Source organism: Emydura macquarii, unplaced genomic scaffold (assembly GCF_026122565.2).
Source record: "Emydura macquarii macquarii isolate MOO-44397 ecotype Brisbane River unplaced genomic scaffold, CSIRO-AGI_Emac_v2 contig_2297, whole genome shotgun sequence".
Taxonomy (NCBI): domain Eukaryota; kingdom Metazoa; phylum Chordata; order Testudines; family Chelidae; genus Emydura; species Emydura macquarii.
Genome location: NW_027132434.1, coordinates 1,424,279 through 1,444,036, shown reverse-complemented (window position 1 = coordinate 1,444,036; position 19,758 = coordinate 1,424,279). Strand labels below are relative to the sequence as shown.

At 46.5% G+C, this 19,758-nt stretch overlaps 1 protein-coding gene across 1 annotated transcript; it reads right to left on the bottom strand.

The window, feature by feature from the left end:
- Positions 1-3,030: 3,030 nt before the first annotated feature.
- Positions 3,031-19,433, bottom strand: CGA (glycoprotein hormones, alpha polypeptide). Its single transcript, XM_067560689.1, has 4 exons — positions 19,253-19,433; positions 8,128-8,234; positions 5,062-5,246; positions 3,031-3,381 (listed from the first exon to the last, which is right to left on the bottom strand). Exons 2-4 carry the CDS (start codon positions 8,225-8,227, stop codon positions 3,304-3,306), a joined length of 363 nt encoding a protein of 120 aa, XP_067416790.1. The 5' UTR covers positions 8,228-8,234; positions 19,253-19,433; the 3' UTR covers positions 3,031-3,303.
- Positions 19,434-19,758: the final 325 nt, after the last annotated feature.

Genomic DNA, 19,758 nt, shown 5'->3' with positions numbered 1-19,758 from the left:
CCTTCTGCAGCCAGGGGGAGGGGAGCAGCGGGCCACTGTGAAAGACCCCAGGGGCCACTTTTGGCCCGCAGGCCATGGGTTGGGAACCACTACCCTAACTTATGCCACTGCTGTAACATTTACACCAGTCACTGCTCTGCTTCACCATACCCACTCTCCTCCGTCCTACCCACATCCCACTCCCAGTACACTCCAACACCCCCCCCCCCCCTTGCCATTACACTGCGGGGGCTGGGGGCACAGCTGGTGTAAGATGACAGAGCCACTTGTACCTGATTTATACCAGTGGAGAGTTCCTCTGTGACGGGGGGAATTCTCCACTGGCCATCTCCAGCTCCTTTAAGGCCACTTTGCGCTGCTTACACAGCGCAAAGTGGCTTGAGCAAGCCAGAAAATCTGATCATCTGTTTGTGCTGGGTTATAGCCCCACTGTATAGCTTCTCTCTGTGGATGCTGGAGTTGTCTGGGGAAAAAATCAAATATCAATACAATCAATTTTCAGTACAAACCTTTATCTGAAATTGTGTTCTGTATGATGAGGTGTTCTGTTCTAGACCACCTTGTGATCATAGTTTCTGAGCACCTTAAAATGATGGCCTTGTAATTCTTCACCAACTAAACGGAACCTCTTTATCTGAAACCACGTTTAATAAAATAAATGCCATGTCAAGTAAATGTGGTTTAACTGAACGGAGATAGTTTTTGTTGTCACTCATCTTCTTTTGCCAGGGATGCTCAGTGAGGGCCCTATGAGCACTCTGTATTTTCCTTACCCCTAGACTTCAGTGGTAACTTTGCCTGTGGAAGAATGGATGGATTTTTTTAAAGATCTCATCCAAAAGACCCAGATACAATCAACTGCCTGAACTTCCACTTATTCCCTCTGTTGGAATGTGAACTTCTGGTTTCAAGGAACCCAAACAGTTCAAACCAGAGAATTAGATTGCTAAACTTAATTATTTAATGTCTGAATCAATATGTAAATGCTAACTATTATAAAAGAACCTCTCCAGATCTAAAAGACTGATCTAAAATATGTCATGAGATATGGACTCTTCTTGGATAAATGACTTAATTGTGTATTTTTAAATATGCAAGTGTCCAATATTTTATTGTATTTTTAGATATTGTTAGTGTTCAATATTATATTTAAATAAGAAAGTTTATTCACATTGTTTGTTGAAAGTCCTACAATGCCTCTTAACTACCATTTCCCTGAGTTACAAATAAACATATTTTCCAGCTGTTTCTTCCTTCCACAATGCCTCATCCTTTCTCAAATGGAAACTACAACTACAGTAAGAATAGGATAACTAGTCAAGTGTCTTGAAATATAGCCCCCGTGCATAGGTGGCACCTGGGAGGGATGCCAAGTTCCTATTCCATGTTCCAAGGAAAACTAGAGATACTGCACAAAACTCACAATCCAGGGGGAGAGAGAGCTATTGTGTATTTAAGTCACCTGCAGGCCCAGAGCCAGAGATCTCAAGCTGACAAAGGTGTAAGGCATGAGTTTTCTGAATACTAATATTCTATCACAAAAATGAAAGGGGTCTCAGACTCAGATTTTTCTTTAAGGGTCACTAAGGGGGCGCAGTCTTTTAATAAAGCTGCTGTTGCCTCCTATTGCTCCACTCAGCTCCACTTCGCCATTAACAGAGGCTCCATCACCACCCCATAACACCTAGCTCCAGTTATTGCCTCCCTATTGGCTCATTGTTTGAAAGCTGAGAGCCAATCAGGTTCTGACCAGACTCACCCATCCCCAGCGGTGGGCAGGGACAGGGCACATCCTTGCCAATGGGGAGGAAGTAATCAGAGCTGGTATGACAGAGAGGCAGCCAGGCCAAATTTGGATGGCATTGGAACCTAGCCCTTGGGCTCCTGTTCCCAGTCCCAGGATCCACTCAGAGATTTCGTGAGTATGTGAGACAGCTCAGGTGTGAGACTTGAGGTGTCTGCCAAATCCTGGACTGTTCCAATGCCCTGCCATAATTTAGATGATTCTGGGCCTGTCTACATTACAACAGTCTCTTGGGGCTGCACAGTGCGATGCAGCACTGGCCAAAATCTTCACTGAAGTTATGCCTCCACCATGGCCCTCCCACCCTCGCAGACCCTCCCTGGCACCACCCCCTATGTGTCTGCACAAGGAGGATCCTCTCCCAGACAAACAAGACACCTTTTCCCACTTCAAGCCTTTTACATGGCATAAAGGGTCTGGAGCCAGAGTGAGGCACTCACCCAAAGTGTTTGGGCTTTGTGGGAGGCAAGAAGCAAGGGCTGGGACAGAAGGAATTCATTTATCCCACTACCTGTAGGCAGGCCACAGAGCTGTAGAGCAATTCCTCCATACTCGTTACGCCAGCCTGTATGCTGGAGGAGTGACCCCTCTGCAAATCCTACATAGAGTTTTAGGATCACTGGATTTGCACAGGCACGTGCCCCATGCTCCACTATGGCCAACCCTCACTCTTCTCATATGCGCTTGCCCACTTGAGGCTGATGCATTGCTCTTGGAGTTTATATAGAGTCCGCTTGTGTGGTGCACAGAGAGAGTTCTGTGGCGCACTTTATGCAACTGGTCTGCCATTCCCTCTTCCCTGCATCACTCCACAAATGGGTGCATACCCTCTACACCATGGGTGAATTGTACTTTAGGAGCATCTGATCTCACATCCAATAAAACATGTGAGAGGAGGATCAGTTCAAACAAGGGGAAAAAAGATGACACAGAAAGACAGCACTATGTAAAGGTTCTGTGTGACTTCATATACTGTTGAACTTCCTTGCCCACAGTAAAAGCTGTGAAAGGAAGAAGAGGGAAAACAGGAAAACAAAAACTTTGTGAGTTTCACAAAAAAAAAAAAAAAAAAAGAAATCATAAAATACATAGCTAAGCAAAAACAATAGACTGCATTCTCTTTTCCGTGCAAGCCCCACAGCCCTCCCAGCCCCAAAGTCCTGAAATTTAACCTCTGCAAAAACATTTTTAGTTTTAAAGAATTACATTGTCTTTTTCCTGAAGAAAACATTGATACTTTATTCAGACTTTGTTTAAAAATGGATCAAGCCTTTTTTGTCATGCAAAGTGCTATATTTCACTCCTAATGGAAATAATTAAATGTGGTTAAATACGTGATGAAGTAAAGAGGAGATAAACAGCCATACATCTCATCAGATCATACACTAAATTGCCCTGATCAGAAAACCTAATGTTTTAAACAGAGGTGCTACCAAAGGGAAAAAACAAACAACTCCATTCATTGTCATCATCCATGGTCGCTACCGATGGGACAGGTTTTAAGATTTGTGATAGTAGCAGGTACTGCAATGGCAGTCTGTGTGGTTCTCTATCTTCACGTTGTCCTTCAGGGTGATCTTTTAAAAAGAAACACACACAAAATTATAATTAACTACTTTTCTAAAAAAAAAATTCTTCATGCAAAACATTTCTGAAGCCTTTATTTTCTCAACTATATACTGTACAAAAATCTTCTGAGATATAGGTACCAAAATGGCACCTGAATCCTGCATAGTACAACTCTCGTTTTCTACAGCTCAGAGCCACAAAGGCAAGGCTTGATTTGTAATGAAAGAGGTGCCAGGACTCAAGCAATTAGATGCCGGGATTCAAGCAGCTTTTTTACTTGCATAACTGACGCAGCAAGTCCAGAAGTGCCGGGGCTATGAATTGCCAAGCCTAGAGGTGCCACGGCTCAGCCCTGGCACAAATTAAGCACTGCACAAGGGCAAGGTTTTCAAAACTGATGAGTGATTTTGAGTGCCTCACTTGATGCATCTAAAAGGAGCCTGCATTTCAGAAACTGTCGAGTTTCCACACTCTGAAAAACCAGGCCCCTGTAGGGTATCTGAAGGTGGAACCCCCAGCATGGAGACATTCAAAACAACTAGTCGCTTAAAAAAAAATCTTGACCAAAGTTTATTGACAGAATGGGAGCAAGTATAATATGGGTGAGCTAGAGGTGCTCTGTGCCCTGCTCAGATGCAGACCCAGAGCCAAATGTTCCTCTCACACTAGTGTAAATCTGAAATAATTCCATTGAAGTCAATTGATTTCTGTTGGCATAAGCGAGAGGAGAATAAAGCCCATGGCTTTGCAAAGATGCCGTGCTCGTCAACCAGCAGGGGCACAGGTGAATCTACCGCTGTTTAACAATGAGACGAAGTATTCACATTGGCTTTGTGCACCTAACTATTGGGAGAGACAGCCAGTCAGTGCTTCTTCAGCTCCTCCAGCCCCTGAGCCTGGGGAAGGGCTGTGACTCCTGTGCACCCCCTACAGGAGGATTTGTAATTACTGGCTGTGTGTAATCATAGACCGAGAGGCCGTACCTCCATTTCTCCCTAAAACCACCTCCACGCTTGCCTACGTGGAGCTGGCACAGAGGCTGGCTATTGTGTGCGCAATGGGTGGGCAGTTTTGCTGCATGCCCACTATCCAGCCATTGTGGACTCACTGGATTGGTGGCTTTACACATGCCCATACCTCTGGGGAATTTATGGCTGTGTTATATGGAAACAGGTTACAAATAAACAGAGTAGGGGAAAAACAGGCTTCATTGGAGACATCCTGGTACTATTTTTTCCCCTCCCTTAATATCTCATTTCTTGTCCTGACATCAGAAGGGTTCCTGCCTATGCAGGAAATAGGCAAGAGATATCACATCAAATAGAGTCAAAACACCATTTCTGTGGTATTTAGGGAGATATTGCATGTCAGAAGGAATTGACAAAAAGAAAAAAGAAAAAGAAGCTGGGGAAGCGGCAAAAAATCAGGGCCAGGCCTTCTGCTGGTATAAATCAGTGCAGTGCTATAGAAATCAGTGGAGCTCCAACAATTTATTCACACCAGCTGAGGAGCTGGCCCTCAATGTTTATCTAATGTTTAACATTTTAATGTCTTTAAAAGAATAAAAATCACATGCTCAAAACATAGGTGGTTAAATGCCCTACGGCGGGAACATGCTCTGCTCTAATCATTGATTTGTCATGTCGTATCATGAAACAAGCTTAAACAGGTTTCAGTCTTGTCCTTACCTTTGTAAAGGCTTTTGCTACACAGCAGGTTGCCTCTGATGTAATGTTCTTTGGAACCAACATTGTCTTCTTTGATCTCATGGGAGTGGGATAAGCCCTGGAGAAACAACATCCTGTGCACTGGTAAATGGGAGATCCTGGCTTTGAGAAGAACCTGTTCTCCCCTAGCTTGCATTCTGGACAACCTATCACAAATACATAAAGTAACAAACTACTGTATGTTCAATAAACAAGCCACTGAAATGTTTCCCTATATGCCATAGCTGATTTGAATTAGATTTTTATTTTCACTAACAGACCAAAAAAAAAAAAAAAAGTACAACTTGGCTTATACTGCTGGTCATCCCCAATTATCATCTAACAACAGAAAGAAGGATTTTCTCGGTTGAGGGTTTGGAGCTCTGGAATACTGACAACTTGCAAGGCTACATTCATGGCATCTTTCCATCTAAGGCACAAACATTTATTGCTTCCTTTCCATGTTTCTATTAATTTTCTTTACGAGTGGGTTGTTGTATATACCGTTGTTGTCCCTAATAAATTAGTGGCTTTAGATAATTAAACAGTATTATCACAGGACTTGCAGTATTCTTTAGACATTCCCTGTTAAGAGATTAAGTTGCCTACGGCAATAATGAACACTTTTAAAATTGAATCACCGTTGCCAAGGTTTTCAAAAGTGACTAGTGATACTGGGCGTCTCCACTGTTACATGTTTAACTTGAGGCTCATTAAAGGAACCTGATTTTCAGAGGGCAGATGCCAGTCCCCACTTTCTAAATGTCAAGCCTCTTGAAGCATATCAAGCTGGGTACCCAAAAATTGAGGTACCCATAATCCCTAGTTGCAGGAATACGTATTTAAGGTTAAGTATATGATTAAGTGTTTCTTGAGTAGGGATTAACTCAATTATGTGCCTAAAGCTAAACAAGCTTAAATACATAACTGAAATGGGATCTCATTTGGGATGATCCACTTGCAAATCACAAGTAATATGGTCATCCCGGATTGAAGTCAGTGGAATTTAAGCATATGCTTAAAATTGAGCATGTGTTCAAGCACTGTTCTGAATTTGGCCCTTGATGAGTCAGGGCATAAACATACCCCATATTTTATAGAAAAAAATATTTTACAAAAGTTGTAAAGAGTTTTTAATTTGTTATTGGGTCTAATCCTCCACATGTACTGTCCAGAGGTGAAATTCCATGCTGCGCATGTATCTAAGAACTGCAGTATAGAGCTCACCACCCAGGGAGTAGCACAGGGGGTGTCTGTTTAAGTTACAGCAGCCTCCGCAGGCTGTCCTATGAACTGCAGCACTACCTGGGATCTCCACAACACTGTACTGTGACCCTGCCCCTGACACATTGGTTACATCCACACTGCACGCTACACCTGGGCTCTGACTCTGGACTAAGTCAACGCCCCCCCCCCCCCCCTTCTATCCACACACAAATCAGTCTGACTCAGGTCAGCAAGCGCTCAGGACCCCAGTCCTAGGACCCTGCTGGGGAAGGAGGGTCAGAGCCCAAGTCCTGCTGGGACTCAGGTTAAAGCCCTATTATTTTGCAGTTTGGCTGCAGCTCAAGCCACAGACCTGAGTCAGAAGGGCTGCATAGTGCAGTACAGACATGTTAGCACAGTTATGAGACTCAGCTACTGCAACTGTAAACCCAGATTTAGAATGCAGTGTGGACACTCAAGCATGAGCTTGGAAACACCGAGTCCATAAGCCCAGGTCCCACAGCTGTAGTCATACCCTGTCAGCCTTGCCCTCAGCATGCCCTTTACACCAAGGTTTGTGAGGGGACCTTGGGAGACAGTCTTACTTCTGTCTTCCACAATACCTATGCCAGGGGACTCTTCCCCTGGCCTGTTATGAGGCTTCTAGGGCCTTTTTATACAGTGACTGTCATTTTACACAGCATTAAGGGCCAAAGCAGGGGTGAGGATCTCACCCCTGGTGTGTTAGTTAGCATGACATCAACCACACAGGACTCAGTGGGAGAGAAAAGACGATACATTTAAAATACCTCTAAAATTGACCTAAAATAGCTTTTCTATAAAATACAATGACTTTAAAATCCACTAGCCCAGGATCTACTAGGGGTAGATGCATATGTTGTGTGTTATCTTGAGAAGCCATAACTCTTCTCTTTCCAGTGTTATAAAGCCCCCATTTGTAGCCTTGAAGGGTCACAAATGGACTTTCAGCTTGTTCTGGTTCAGGAATTCATATTACATACCAACACCAGGCAGTGTCATTTGGGGGGAACCTCACATTTGGGAAAAATCCTTCATTTGGGGAAGAAAAAGGAAATATTTTTATAGCAGACAGGCTTGTGTGTTGTTTTTTTAATAACGATAGCAGCTTGAAGCTACTTAGAAGTTTGTAACGATGGAAATAGTCCTAGTGGAGAAAGATTAGTAGGTAATATGCAGGTGAAGTAGGCAAAGGTCACATGTGTATGATGGACATTGGTTTCACAAAATGAAGAACGTGAAGGAGGGGTATGTCTACACTACAGAGATTACGTGTGCCAGCATAGCTCCATGGGGTTGAAGCAGCCTACACTGAGAGAAGGGATGTCAGAACACACCTCGATGAATGAAGTTAGCTATGCTGACGGAAGCCTTCTCCCGTCAACATACTGTGTCTACACTTAGAGTTATGTTGGCACAACTACCTCAGTCAGGTGTGTGGTTTTCTCACACCACTGACCCATGTGGCTATGCGGATATAACTTTTCAGGGTAGACCAGGCCCGATTTGTAACTGCACAAAGAGAATTTTCTGTGTGTACAACTCTGAGCTGATAAACAATGTAATAAGAGATATCTCAGTGTTAGATGAAATATACATAGTGGCATTTAAATGAATATGTAATAAATCATGAAAGCATTATATTTTCATTTCATGTTCATATTACAGTCTAGCATGCCAAGAAATGTATCTGGTAGATAAGATTTATGACCACAGTATACTGTGGATGGAAATTTAATTAATGTTTTTATTGACACACATCTTATGTTGTATTGTTATTTCTAAATGTTAAAGGTAGCTCACCCTGCATGAGGAACTCTCCATCTGGAAAAGAATGAAGAATATGCAGAAATACAGACAACATGACTAGAGTGACCGCTGCATACTTTCCATAGCAATCCATGATTCTTCTGCAAAGAACAGACAAAAACAAAGATTTACTCTGACATTCTTGCATTATTGTCATTGGAAACACCATCAGCTACAGAGACTATTCAGAATTATGTTTAGAAACTGCAAATGAATTGTACTGATGTTCATTTTATAGCCATACCTCATGAGCACCATCTTAACAATCATAGTTTCTCTCTTTGTATCTGTAATACTTTTTTCTGGATGTTCACATAAACAAAAAATATAAAAGATACAACTGGCTAATATTTATGGTAGGTCCAGAAACAAGCAACTGAATAGGGGTCAACAGAGAAGCAAACATCTGCAGTCTGACCAGGATAAAGAAGCCTTGACGTGATTTTCAGTTAAAATAATTGCATAATTAGCACATGAAATTTCAGGCTAAGGGTCAGATCTGCCTCCCCACTCTGACCCCTTAAGTGCCAAAACAGCATAAAGGGACCCTCAAAGCCTCACATCCATGAGGGAGTAATATTCCCCCAGTGCAGGCACTGCAGAAGGCTTCCCCTTAAGCACCACAAGCCCAGGCAGAGGTTGCAGCTGAGAGGTGAGGAAGGATGTGGCATGCCAGGAAGGAGGGAGCGGTGCAGTATGCAGAGATTCCAGGCAGCACAATAGTCCCCAGGGCTATCAAACTTATACCAGTGTCTCCTCCAGCCCACAGATCAACCCAGGATTGGAAGGGTGTAAAGGTAGTTTAAAGCCATTGTCACAGGGTGGCTGGCCTCTGTAAATGAAGCAGGTCTGACTCCCTTATAGCCGGAATAGATTCTGTTAGTTTGACCAGTTAAGAGAGTGGAGCAGCACCTGGGGCTAAAAAGATGAAGGGGAGACCTGTGGAGAGTCAGTCAGAAGACTGTAGGAGATCTCTGGGGAAAGCTGAGAAAGCAGAAAGCTCTCTGCCGGCCTTCCCTGGAAAGACGGGGGAATTACCAGCGCCAAAGCCCATGCCAGAAGGCTGATGAGGGCAGAAGGCAGACAGCAGCAGAGGGAGATTCCTCCTGGCTCTCAGAGCTGGAGAGCTGAAGGTGGAGGGTTAAAAGGGGCTGAAGGCTGGGAATGAGGTGAGGTGAGTTATGCTGGACGCTGCCGCTACTTGATGTATTGTCTGGACTATGGTTCTGGATTTTGGGTTCTGGTGTATGTGCACAGGGCTTTCTTTTGTAATAAATTAACCCCTCAAGGGCTACTTGCACTTAGAAAGACTGTTCGGATTATTTCTGGGGACTCTGAAGGAGAGAAAGGGAGGCAGGTGCACCTGGCATGCACAGCCTGCCACAGAAGGGTGCTCCAAAGGGGCCTGCCTTGTGACAGCCACCATAGCTCCCCTCCCTAGGCAGTGAGCTCTCTCAGAGGCATGGCACAGGGACTCACCCCAAATGCTTTGCTTATCTGGCCAGATTTTTTTTTTTAAAGCCTTCACTGAGGAGAAAATGAAGTCTCAATTTTCTTCCTATCCTAACTGCAGGTGTGCCGTACTAATCAAGGATACTCATGTTGGAACAAACAGAATCAGCAGGAAATGTTTTACAAGTACTTTGGGGTTTCTTGCATCTTACACGGAAGCATCTGCTGCTGGCCACCGTTGCAAACAATATTGGACTAGCTGGACTATGGTTCTGATCCAGTATAGCAATTCCTATGACAAAATCCAGACTAGCTTTCTCTTGCAGCGCCCAATCTCAGAGTCAGGACCATCTGACATGGAAGGGCCCTGCATACTTCTTCAGACACTAGATGGACTAAAGAAAAGTGTTAAAATCTTGTGTTAATCTGCACTATGCGTATATAATCTACAGCGCTGAACATTTTAGCTATTGTAAATCAGTTGGCCAACTTTCAATATAGCTAGTGTCTTTGGTATGAAGTTTGCAAACTTTCTTCTTAAGCACTAAACTTCCTTATTGCATTGTCAGCCAAAATCTGCCTGTTCAGCCCAGATACATTTACTTTTGTGCCTGCCAGTCTATCTCAGAAAACCATCTATAGCAGCAATTACCCATTTTAAAATAACTTTCCTAGAATGGATAGACCTAGGCCCTTCCTTTTGAAGTGAATTGAAGTTATTTATATCCTGTGCTGAGATAATTGAGTCCATGGAGAGAAGCATTATATAAAGGAGAGCTAAGTACTAGATTCTACATCTAGTGCAACCTGGGCAGATAGTAAATAAAGATAGTAGTGCTTTTTTTTTGTCTAACAGAGCTCAACCATGACTCAGTTTAAGGATTTTATTTCATGTCTCTTTACAACGGACACACCCAGTAGTTTACAACAATGGATCATTCATTGCCGTTGTAGAAAGACTACCCTGTCAGAGGGTTCTTAATGACTCTTACATCCATAAATGATTCCACTGTCATGTATTCACACTACGGCCCCAATCCTGGGACTGGACCCTCTAGAATAGACCCCTGCAGTTGCACGGAGCCCCGTGGACTTTTTTGGGGCTAAGCTTAGGCACAGGAGTCTGTGCTAGCAGGTCCAGTTTGCAGGATCAGGGTTCAAGCCTGTGAGCTAAATACATCATATTTTAAAAGCCAACATTACCATGCATAGGCAGTAACAAAAACATTTCCTGTGTCAGTGGTTCCCAACCTGTGGCCTGGGGGCCAAAAGTGGCCTTCGGGAGGCTTTGAAAGTGGCCTGCGGTTCCCCTCCCACTGGCTGCAGAAGGGAGCCGCTGCCTAAGGACCCAGGCGGAGCGCGTTGCCATGGGGCTAAAAGACCAGTCCAGGCTCCTTCCTGCAGCCAAGGGGATGGGAGATCAGCTTTTCTCTCCCCTTAGCTGTAGCAGGGAGCATGGCAAAGCGCTCTGCCTAAGTCCAAAGGCGCTGGGGTCCCTGTTGGAATCAGAGGGTGGGGAGAGCAGTGCTCCCCTCCCCTGGCTCCAGCAGACAGCAAAGTGCTCCACCTGGGTCCCTAGGTGCTGGGTCCCTGCTGGAGCCAGAGGGAGGGAAGCACTGATCTCCCGTTCCCCTAGCTGCAGAAGGGAGCCACTGCCTAGGGACCCAGGTGAAGCGCACGGGGCTACAGGACGCGTGCAGTCTCCCTGGTGCAGCCAGGGAGACGTGCGATCTCCTCGCTGAACTCCTTCTGTCTGTCTGCAGTGGGGGTGGGGGAGAGAGGCTGCAGCAGAGACTGGTGGCCCTTCAGGGTTGTAACAATGATATCTGTGGCCCTTTAGCCAAAAAGGTTGGGAACCTCTGTTCTAAATGAATTAAATTTTATCTGTTAAGTACAGAAGTTATCAACACTAATACCAAATGATAATGATCCTCCAGGGAGGGATCATACCAAAAACCAGCACTGGGACACTGAACTTTAGCTAAAGGGATCTTCTAAAAATACAAAGGCAATCAAAAATAACACTAAAGCCAAAATGGAGAAATTAAAATCCTTAGTCTCCTCATGGAGGTTACTGAAGTGTCCCACAACAGTCACAAAAGGCATGCACATCCCAAACAACAAAAATAGCAAAAAGGCCAGGGAGGAAAGAGCATTGATATCCCCTGCTAATGGCAATCCAGATCTAATGAAGGCACCAGAAAGGAACAAAAATTAAACAGATAATGTGCAAGGTGGAGATTAACAGCGTGAAGTGGACTTTGAAGAGCAATAGTCAAAGACACAAAAACAAATAACAAGAAATTAAAATATATCAGAAGCAGTTCTCAAAATCATGCAGTAAAATATGTAAAAGCCAGTTTTTACGAAATCAGCATTATGAAAAGAGGTAGGATGAGAACTTCATCCTACTCTAGCCCCTGTACACTGTTTAAAAAGGCCAGAGTATCATAAAAACACTCCAAAATTCTGTTCTGACTCAATGACGATTCCTCCTAGCACAGACATGGCAGGAGAAACCAGAAGCCTGCTTCCTGAAGACCTCTTGCAAGCTCTGGCATAGGTGGTGTACCAGGAGTGAGAGGTCTAGCAATCTTCCTGGAATTTGGAGGGAGAAGCACAGGTCGCGGGAAGAAAGAGTTTGGAGGAGGCGGCAGCAGGAAGCCAATCTCTGCACGTGGCGAGAATGGTAGATGCAGTTGCAGCATCTCTGTAAATAGTATTCTTAATACAGAGCCAGTTTATCTTTAGAAATATGGAATCCTTTCACGTTATTATACATGAAACATTCAGTTTACAATAAAACCATTCTAAGGCCAGAGGCAAATGCAGTTGTCGATTTAAAAAAAAAAAAAAAACCCATGAAATGAGAGACATTATCATTTACAGTTTATATAGTTGACATACAAGAGTACCACCCATGGCTGGGCAGCAACACAGTGCATGCCATAGGTTTGATCACAGCAGAATGCCAGCATATCTCAACATGAAAGAAGAAGGAGAACAGTCACCCTGTTCAGCACTCTAACAGAGCAAAAGGACATATTTCAAGGAGATGGACCCCGAGAGAGCAAGCTGAAGTTAGATACAGACTTGTATACGCAGCCCATGAGACTACCAAAATGTAGAATTGCATTAGCTTTGGTGGAGCCATTGAAGAAGAAACTGGCAAGTCTGCAAAGAACCGTTGTTACGCCTGTTGAAACTAGTACAGCAGCCTAGCAATAGTGAAAGAACCTTCAGGTAAACTGAGGATCTGCATTGATCCAAAACCACTTAACAGAGCATTGAAAGGAAGTCAGGACCCATCCCCAACCACTGAAGATGTACTACCCAATTTAACCAGTGCAAAAGTGTTCACTGTTTGATGTCAATAAGTTCTAGCATATTCAGCCACGTGACAACCTTTGCCACACGTTTTGGCAGGTACCACTGAGTACATATGCCTATGGAGATCAGCCCAGTCCCAGAGATTTGTTGCAGTATAAATTGAATCAGATACCAGAGGGATTCCCAGGTGTCAAGACTGTAGCTGATGACATTTGTATTGTAGGAGAAGGAGAGGTCAGGAAAGAGGCAATCCAGGACCATGATATCAAGCCACAACAGCTCCTATTCAGGCACCAAAAGCAGAAAATTTGGCTGAATGCAGACGAGTTGAAGCTGAGGAGAACTGAGGTCTGCTACACCAGACATATGCTGACTTCTGTGGCACCTGGCCAGCCTCTCAAAGAAATGAGAAACATTAAGGAAATGCCCAGACCAAAGGATGTGAAGGGAGTCCAGTGATTCCCAGTGAGGGCTAACTATCTTTCCAGATTCTATACACACCTATCAGAAGCCTGTTAGCCATTAACCCAGTTAACACACAATGATAGAGCATGGGACGGGTCAGAGACCCAGGAACAGGCATTTGGAAGAGTACAGAAAATCATAAGCAAGGTACCAGCCCTAAATACTATAGTCCTGTGGAGCAGCTAGAGCTACAGAAGAAGGCTAGAGGCCTCAGAAGGAAGCCTAGGAGTAGCACTGATGGGGCTGCTGGCTTTGCATAGCATTTGCTAGAGAAGCCCTGACCAACAGAAGAAGGGGATATGCTCAGATAGCAAAAGAGCTAATGGCTGTGGTCTCTGGAATGATTCCCTTTTGGACACCAGAAGGACGTGCAGTCTAATCACAAGCCATTAGAAAGCATCATGAAGAAGTCACTTGCTGAATGCACCTAAGCAACTTCAACACACGTTCTGAGGTGAGGATAAGGCACTGCCCAGGGAAGTCGCCCTAGTGGCAGATACATTGAGCGGAGCATACCTTCAAGAGTACAGTGCAAATGGCTTGTGGAACAAGAGATAGACTATCAACATGCTACCATACTGTCACACCGCCGATGGGAGGCTCTAGGCAATCCACCAAAGCACCAGACAGGATGGGGTGCTACTGGCAGTAACATCATTTATACTCCAGGATTGGTCAGATTGCAAAGAACAAGTGCCACAGGAGGTTACCCTCTACTACTAGAAGAGGGATGATCTGTGTACGCAAGATGGGATTTTGCTGACGGGACCAAGATGTGTAATCCCAGCCAATCTAAGAGCTGACATCAGGTTACACGTTCCACACCTGGGGACAGAAAGAAGGCTGGGATGAGCCCTGGAGAGTATCTGCTGGTCAGGCACGAGTGCCCAGTTGAGAGCCCTGCCGTGCACGGTGTGCAAAGAGCACAGTGATCAACAAGAGGAGACAGTACAGCAGTGGCCGCCTTCCACATGGTGCCAACCATTGGCCCTGAGGGGAGATCCAGCAGCCTCTGCCTCCCCTCCCGTCAATGCCCAGGAAAGCAGCCTCAGTGGCCCCACAGGCAGGGGCCCACCTCCTGCACAGGAGGTAACAGACTGGGGTGCCTGCATCCAGGGCTGACCTTGGGAGTGGGCTACCCGGGCGACCGCCCCAGGTGCCAGTGGTCCAGGAGGGGGGCGCCCTGCGGCAGCGCAGAGGTGCATGCTGCTGGTGTAGTGTCAGAAACTGCTCCCAGCTGACAAGGGAGAAATGCCTGAAAATGTCCAGATTTTCCCCCTGCTCCCTCCCGTTGGAGGGGACACAGATACTGCTCGTCCCTCCCCCTTGTTCCTCCACACCCCCTAAGGGGTTGGGGGGGGTGGACTGAGAAGCAACACCAAGCGCTCTGTGCATGCAGGTCACTTTCCCCACCTGGGCAGGGCTGTGAGGGGAGCAACAGGAGCTGCTGCTCTCTGTCCTCCCGTGACACAGTCCAGGTGAGGAAAGTGAGCTGGATGCAGGGAGCCCTGACGTTGCTCCTTGCTCCCTGCCCTCATAGCCCGCTGGGGGTGCACAGAAGAACAGTGTTTCAGCCAGCAGTGATGCCAGTTGCTCTCTGCATCCACGGCAGTTTTCCCAGCTGGGCACAGGAGGGAGGTACAGGAGTTAGGGGCACACGCAGGGGGCACAGTGCAGGGGTAGAGGCACAGGAGGGGTAGGAGCACGGTAGAGGTGATGAGGTGCAGAGGACATGGTGCAGGGGATAGGGGCAAGGGGAAGGGCAGAGGTCGGGGTGCAGGAGGGAAGTGCAGGGGTTAGGAGTGCAGGGAGCACGGTGCAGGGGTTAGGGACACAGGGAGGGTAGAGGCATAGGAGGGAGGTGCAGGGGTTGGGGCCAAAGGGGGCACTGTGCAGAAGTTAGGGGAGCACAGAGGGCACGGTGCTGAGGATGGGGCACAGGGGGAATGGTGCAGGGGTTAGGGGCACAGGAGGGAGGTGCAGGGTTGGGGTGAAGGGGCACAGTTCAGGGGTTATGGGGCAGAAGGCACAGAGCAGGAGTTGGGGTGCAGGAGGGAGTAGGGGTTGGGGTGAAGGGGACAGAATTCAGGGGTTGAAGGTGCGGGGGGGCAGAGGTTAGGGGCACAGGAGGCCCAGTGCAGAGGCTAGGGGTGCAGGAGTGGGGGCAGGGTTTAGGGCAGAGTGCAGAGGTTAGGGGCACAGGCTACTGTGCAGGGTGTAGGACTTGAGGGGGTGGGGAGCTTGGGGAGTCCATGGGGGCCAAGGGCAATGGGGGACACCCACGGTGGCCAGGGCAATGGGGGAGTACCCACAAGGGCCAGGCGCAATTGGGGGCACCACGCCCACAGGGGTCAGGGGTGCCAAAATACGAGTTCACCCAGGGCGCCATTTTCCCTAAAGCAGGCTCTGCCTGCTTCCCTGCCCAATAGGGGAGCCCCTGCTGGAGTCCCAGGCTAGGAGGGGAGGGCCCAGAACTTTCCCTAGACCCCTGTCCCAATGGGCTGCCCCATTGGGTGGGGATGCAGGCATCCCAGTCGGTTACCTCCTGTGCAGGTGGTGGGTCCCTGGCCATGCAGCTGCCTACGCTGCAGCGCTAGGGGCCCGGGCATCACAGGTTGGTGATGGGTACTGACTTCCTTTCAGTGCTCTGTTAAGGGGTTTTGGATCAGTCAATGATAGAATCATTCCATGCCCAAGAGCACAGACTAAGCAGTCAGCCCTAGGGAAGGAAGCGATGGGACATATCAAGCCTGGTGCCAGGGCAGGGAACAACTCATAGAGCGCAGAGGGAAGTACCATGCAGGCCTGTGGGCTCCCAGCACCCCTGCTCCCCATGGAAAGCACCAGCATCTGAGCTGTGGGCCTCTGTCCCCATTGCCGCCCTATCAGGGCCTCTCTTCCCAGCCTGCAGTGCCAGGACTCCAACAGGGGCTCCCCCGTTGGGCAGGGATGCAGGTGCCACAGCCTGTTACCTCCTGTGCAGGCAGTGCCTTGGGCATGGACGGGATAGAAGACAGGCTGCTGGGTCTCTGCTCAGAGCCAGTGGCATGCACTGTGTGAAGGTGCATTGGGCTGTGGCAATGGCTACTGGATCTCTGCTCAGACCTAGCCAAAAGGGGGGAGGGACTGAGACCCCTGTCCCTCCCTTGTTGCACCCCATCCCTGCCTCCGACATGGTAAGTGCTGCTGGCACCCCCTTCCTTCCCTCAAGGTCAGGGCCGGGGACTCTTTACCCTGCACAGGCTGAAGGATCTGAGCGTGTGCACTGACATCAGTGCAACCGCTGCCCAAATCTCCTCCCTGAGGCAGGAGGGGGAAGGGCACGTGTGCCACTTGAAAACTTTCTGGGGGCGCCTCTGCCCTACCTCTGCCTCATGAAATCCCTTCCTGATCTTGGGACCAGGTCAGAAAAGACCTGTTCACTTTTACTGACATGGTCATAGTAAACTACTACTTCAGCTTCTGGGAGGCGGACTATCTGGAGGATTCTCTGGAAAGAACTGTAACCAAGAAACTGAAGGCTCGTTTTGCAAAGTTGGCATACCTGAGGCAGCGTGCTCAGACAGTGGGCAACAGAACGATGCAGCGAAATTCAAACAAGTCAGTGCCAAATGGGAATGTGAGCACAAAACATCTTTCCCTGAGTCCCACAAAGAAACAGGAAGGCAGAGTCATCAGTAAAGACAGCCAAGAGATTGATGGCAAAGGCAAAACAGACAGGAAGGAATCCATACTTGGCAATATAGGTTCACCATTGCAATAAAACCTCCCAGGGACTATATAGCATAGGGACTGATGAGCGATAGAACTAAGACTCTGCTTCTCTTGAGGAGTTCTCTTGTTGCAGCCTAGAGGAGGAATGACAGACAGTACACAGAAGCTGTTAAAAGAATGCCTACACCAAACGAGCCGAGGACCGAGACCACTATGCATAAGTAAATGGGTCTGGGTGCAACCATCAAGTAGCAACACAAAGCAATTGCACAAGGCAACAGTCCAAGCTGCAGTGGGACTCAGGTCACATGAAGTAGCTACAGGCTCAGGGCAGCAGTGGAGATGAAACTGAAGACAACTGCAGACAGCCTTCACACCTGGACAGACAGGGCCAAAGCAGGACCAGAAGGACATAGAACAAGCCTCAGCCTTTAGCTGGCCTGATGTAGGAGAGTCATCAGAAATGTGGCTTATGAGCAATACGGTGGACAAACAGGATGCCACCCAACACAATGAAGGCAGCAACAGGATGGAAGCAAGTCCCTACCAACGACAATAACACAATCAAGAAGTGGGAGACTGGTTGGAGCTCAGCACACTTGAAGGAGTAGGAAGTCTAATAGGCCACAACGAGCAAGTGGCAAAGGCCAGGTCCCTATGGCGGACTATGTACCTAGTAATCGCTGGTCCCAGCAAGTCAGCAAACACTGGTGCAAAAGATACAACAATAACAAAAATTGATAAAAGGAAAGATTTAACAACCAGCATGGAACTTGGAGGGAGAAGCACAGGTAGCAGGAGGAAAGTGTTTGGAGAAGACAGTGGGAAGCTAGTCTGTGCACATGGCTTGAATGCTAGCTGCAGTTGCAGCATCCCTTTAAATAGTTCCCTGAATAAAGAGTCAATTTAGTTTTAGAAACATGGTGGAGTCCTCTCGTGTTTTTACCCAATGTGCAATACATGAAACTGGAGGGTATGTTGGGAGTGGGGCTTGTGCTCTGCTCCCTAACCAGAAGTGTTCTACCCACATATGCTTCTGCTTAGTATCCTCAGTCTTACGCTACTTGCCTGCTTGCAGTTTTTCAGCTTCATTCATCTCCAGCACTGGATACCGCAGAAGAATGCCAAGTAATAAGCCCAATCAGCATACAGCCGCCTGGTCAGAGGCTCACACCAATATCTTGGTGCAGCTTTCTGCCAAAGCGAGCAAAACCCATGACTTGAACCCACAGTAGAACATTGAACTGTACGATGGTTGTCTCAGCAATTTCTGACTGATCACAGGATCAAGCAGACCAGACAGCAGAGCATGGAGAAGATAAAGGGGCTCAAGGAGAAATATTGGAAAACCAAGGATAAGAATAAGAAATGTGATGCTACGCCTGGCAACCTGTCTGTTTAGCAATTAAATGGACCATGTTCTGAACAGCGGTCTAAGCACAGAGCCCCATTTCAGCATGGACTCATTTACGGAGCTGGGAGGGGTGTACGGTCAGAACTTGGATGTCTGCGAACACACAGACACACATGGACCCCAGTTTCAGAAAGACCTTCAGTCACAAATCACAGGCTTTCTTCCCTGATCTGGACCATGAAGAGAAGAGTGGGGTGGAAGGGCTCCTCATAGAAGAAGAAGGGGATGATGCAGCCTCCCAGTCAGATAATATAGATGCAGCCATCTTTATTATTATGAACGCTATTACAAAATATCTGGGTGGGTTTTACCCTATAATCCTAACTGCTGCTTCAATTCTGGGCAAGTGCTGTGCCATTATGCTCATCTAACACCCCCTTTCCTTCCCCAACTATGCTACTTAAAATGGCAGACAAGCCGAGAACAAAGAACTGCAAATGGTCAGTTTACAGTGACTGAATGTAGTGGCACTGTAAGCTGCCAGTTTGCCCACCACTTTTCCCAGAACTAAATTTTACCTTCCAATTCTCCCAAAAATTAGCTCACCATTTCTTTTCCTGATAACGTATCAGATTTCAAATGCAAGAGCTGAAATAAAGTTCTGGGACCAAGTCCTCTTCTCATTTGTATCAGTACAGCCCTGACGGACAGAAGCCTCAGTCCCAACCCAACATTTTAGGTTAATTGTCACCTGTGAGAACTTTGAATAAAAAGAGAAAGTCTAGAAAAATATGTAAATTTTACCTTCCTTCAGTGTGTTCAGTGCAGACAGAGTAATTGATGTAGAATCTGAAAGATGGTTTTAGTTTCTTCGTGTGTCCCTGAAGCTTAGATGTACTTTTCCGTCACTGTGGTAAGAAAAATTTTACCTTTCTTTTATACCAGTACAGTTAGATTGCACTCTCCCACCTACATATAAGCCATAGGATCAACTGTGCATTCTGCCTAATGACTGAACATTACTTGATGTAATTGCCATTACATCATTTTGATCTTATCTCATACCTACTCTCACAAATTACTTTTTTTCATTGTACAATGAAAGAAAGGTCAGCTTGTGGGCCCAAAGCTCAATTCTCTTCACCATGTAATATTTATCGGGGACTTTTATATCTAGCCTCTTGCAATTTGCTGAAGTTTCAGTAAACACAATTCTTTATACAAAACCAGAAGATTTGCTGAGATTTCCTACAGCTTTTAAACTGTGCAAGGAATTATTTTTTAAAGGGCATAAAACATTTCCACATTAG

Excerpts from the sequence above, each read along its gene's own strand:
- CGA (XM_067560689.1), bottom strand. The coding sequence starts at position 8,227 with ATGGATTGCTATGGAAAGTATGCAGCGGTCACTCTAGTCATGTTGTCT. Across the intron at positions 5,247-8,127 it reads TGGAGAGTTCCTCATGCAGG|GTTGTCCAGAATGCAAGCTA; the intron begins GTGAGCTACCTT and ends TATTTGTGATAG. Across the intron at positions 3,382-5,061 it reads TAGCAAAAGCCTTTACAAAG|ATCACCCTGAAGGACAACGT; the intron begins GTAAGGACAAGA and ends TCTTTTTAAAAG.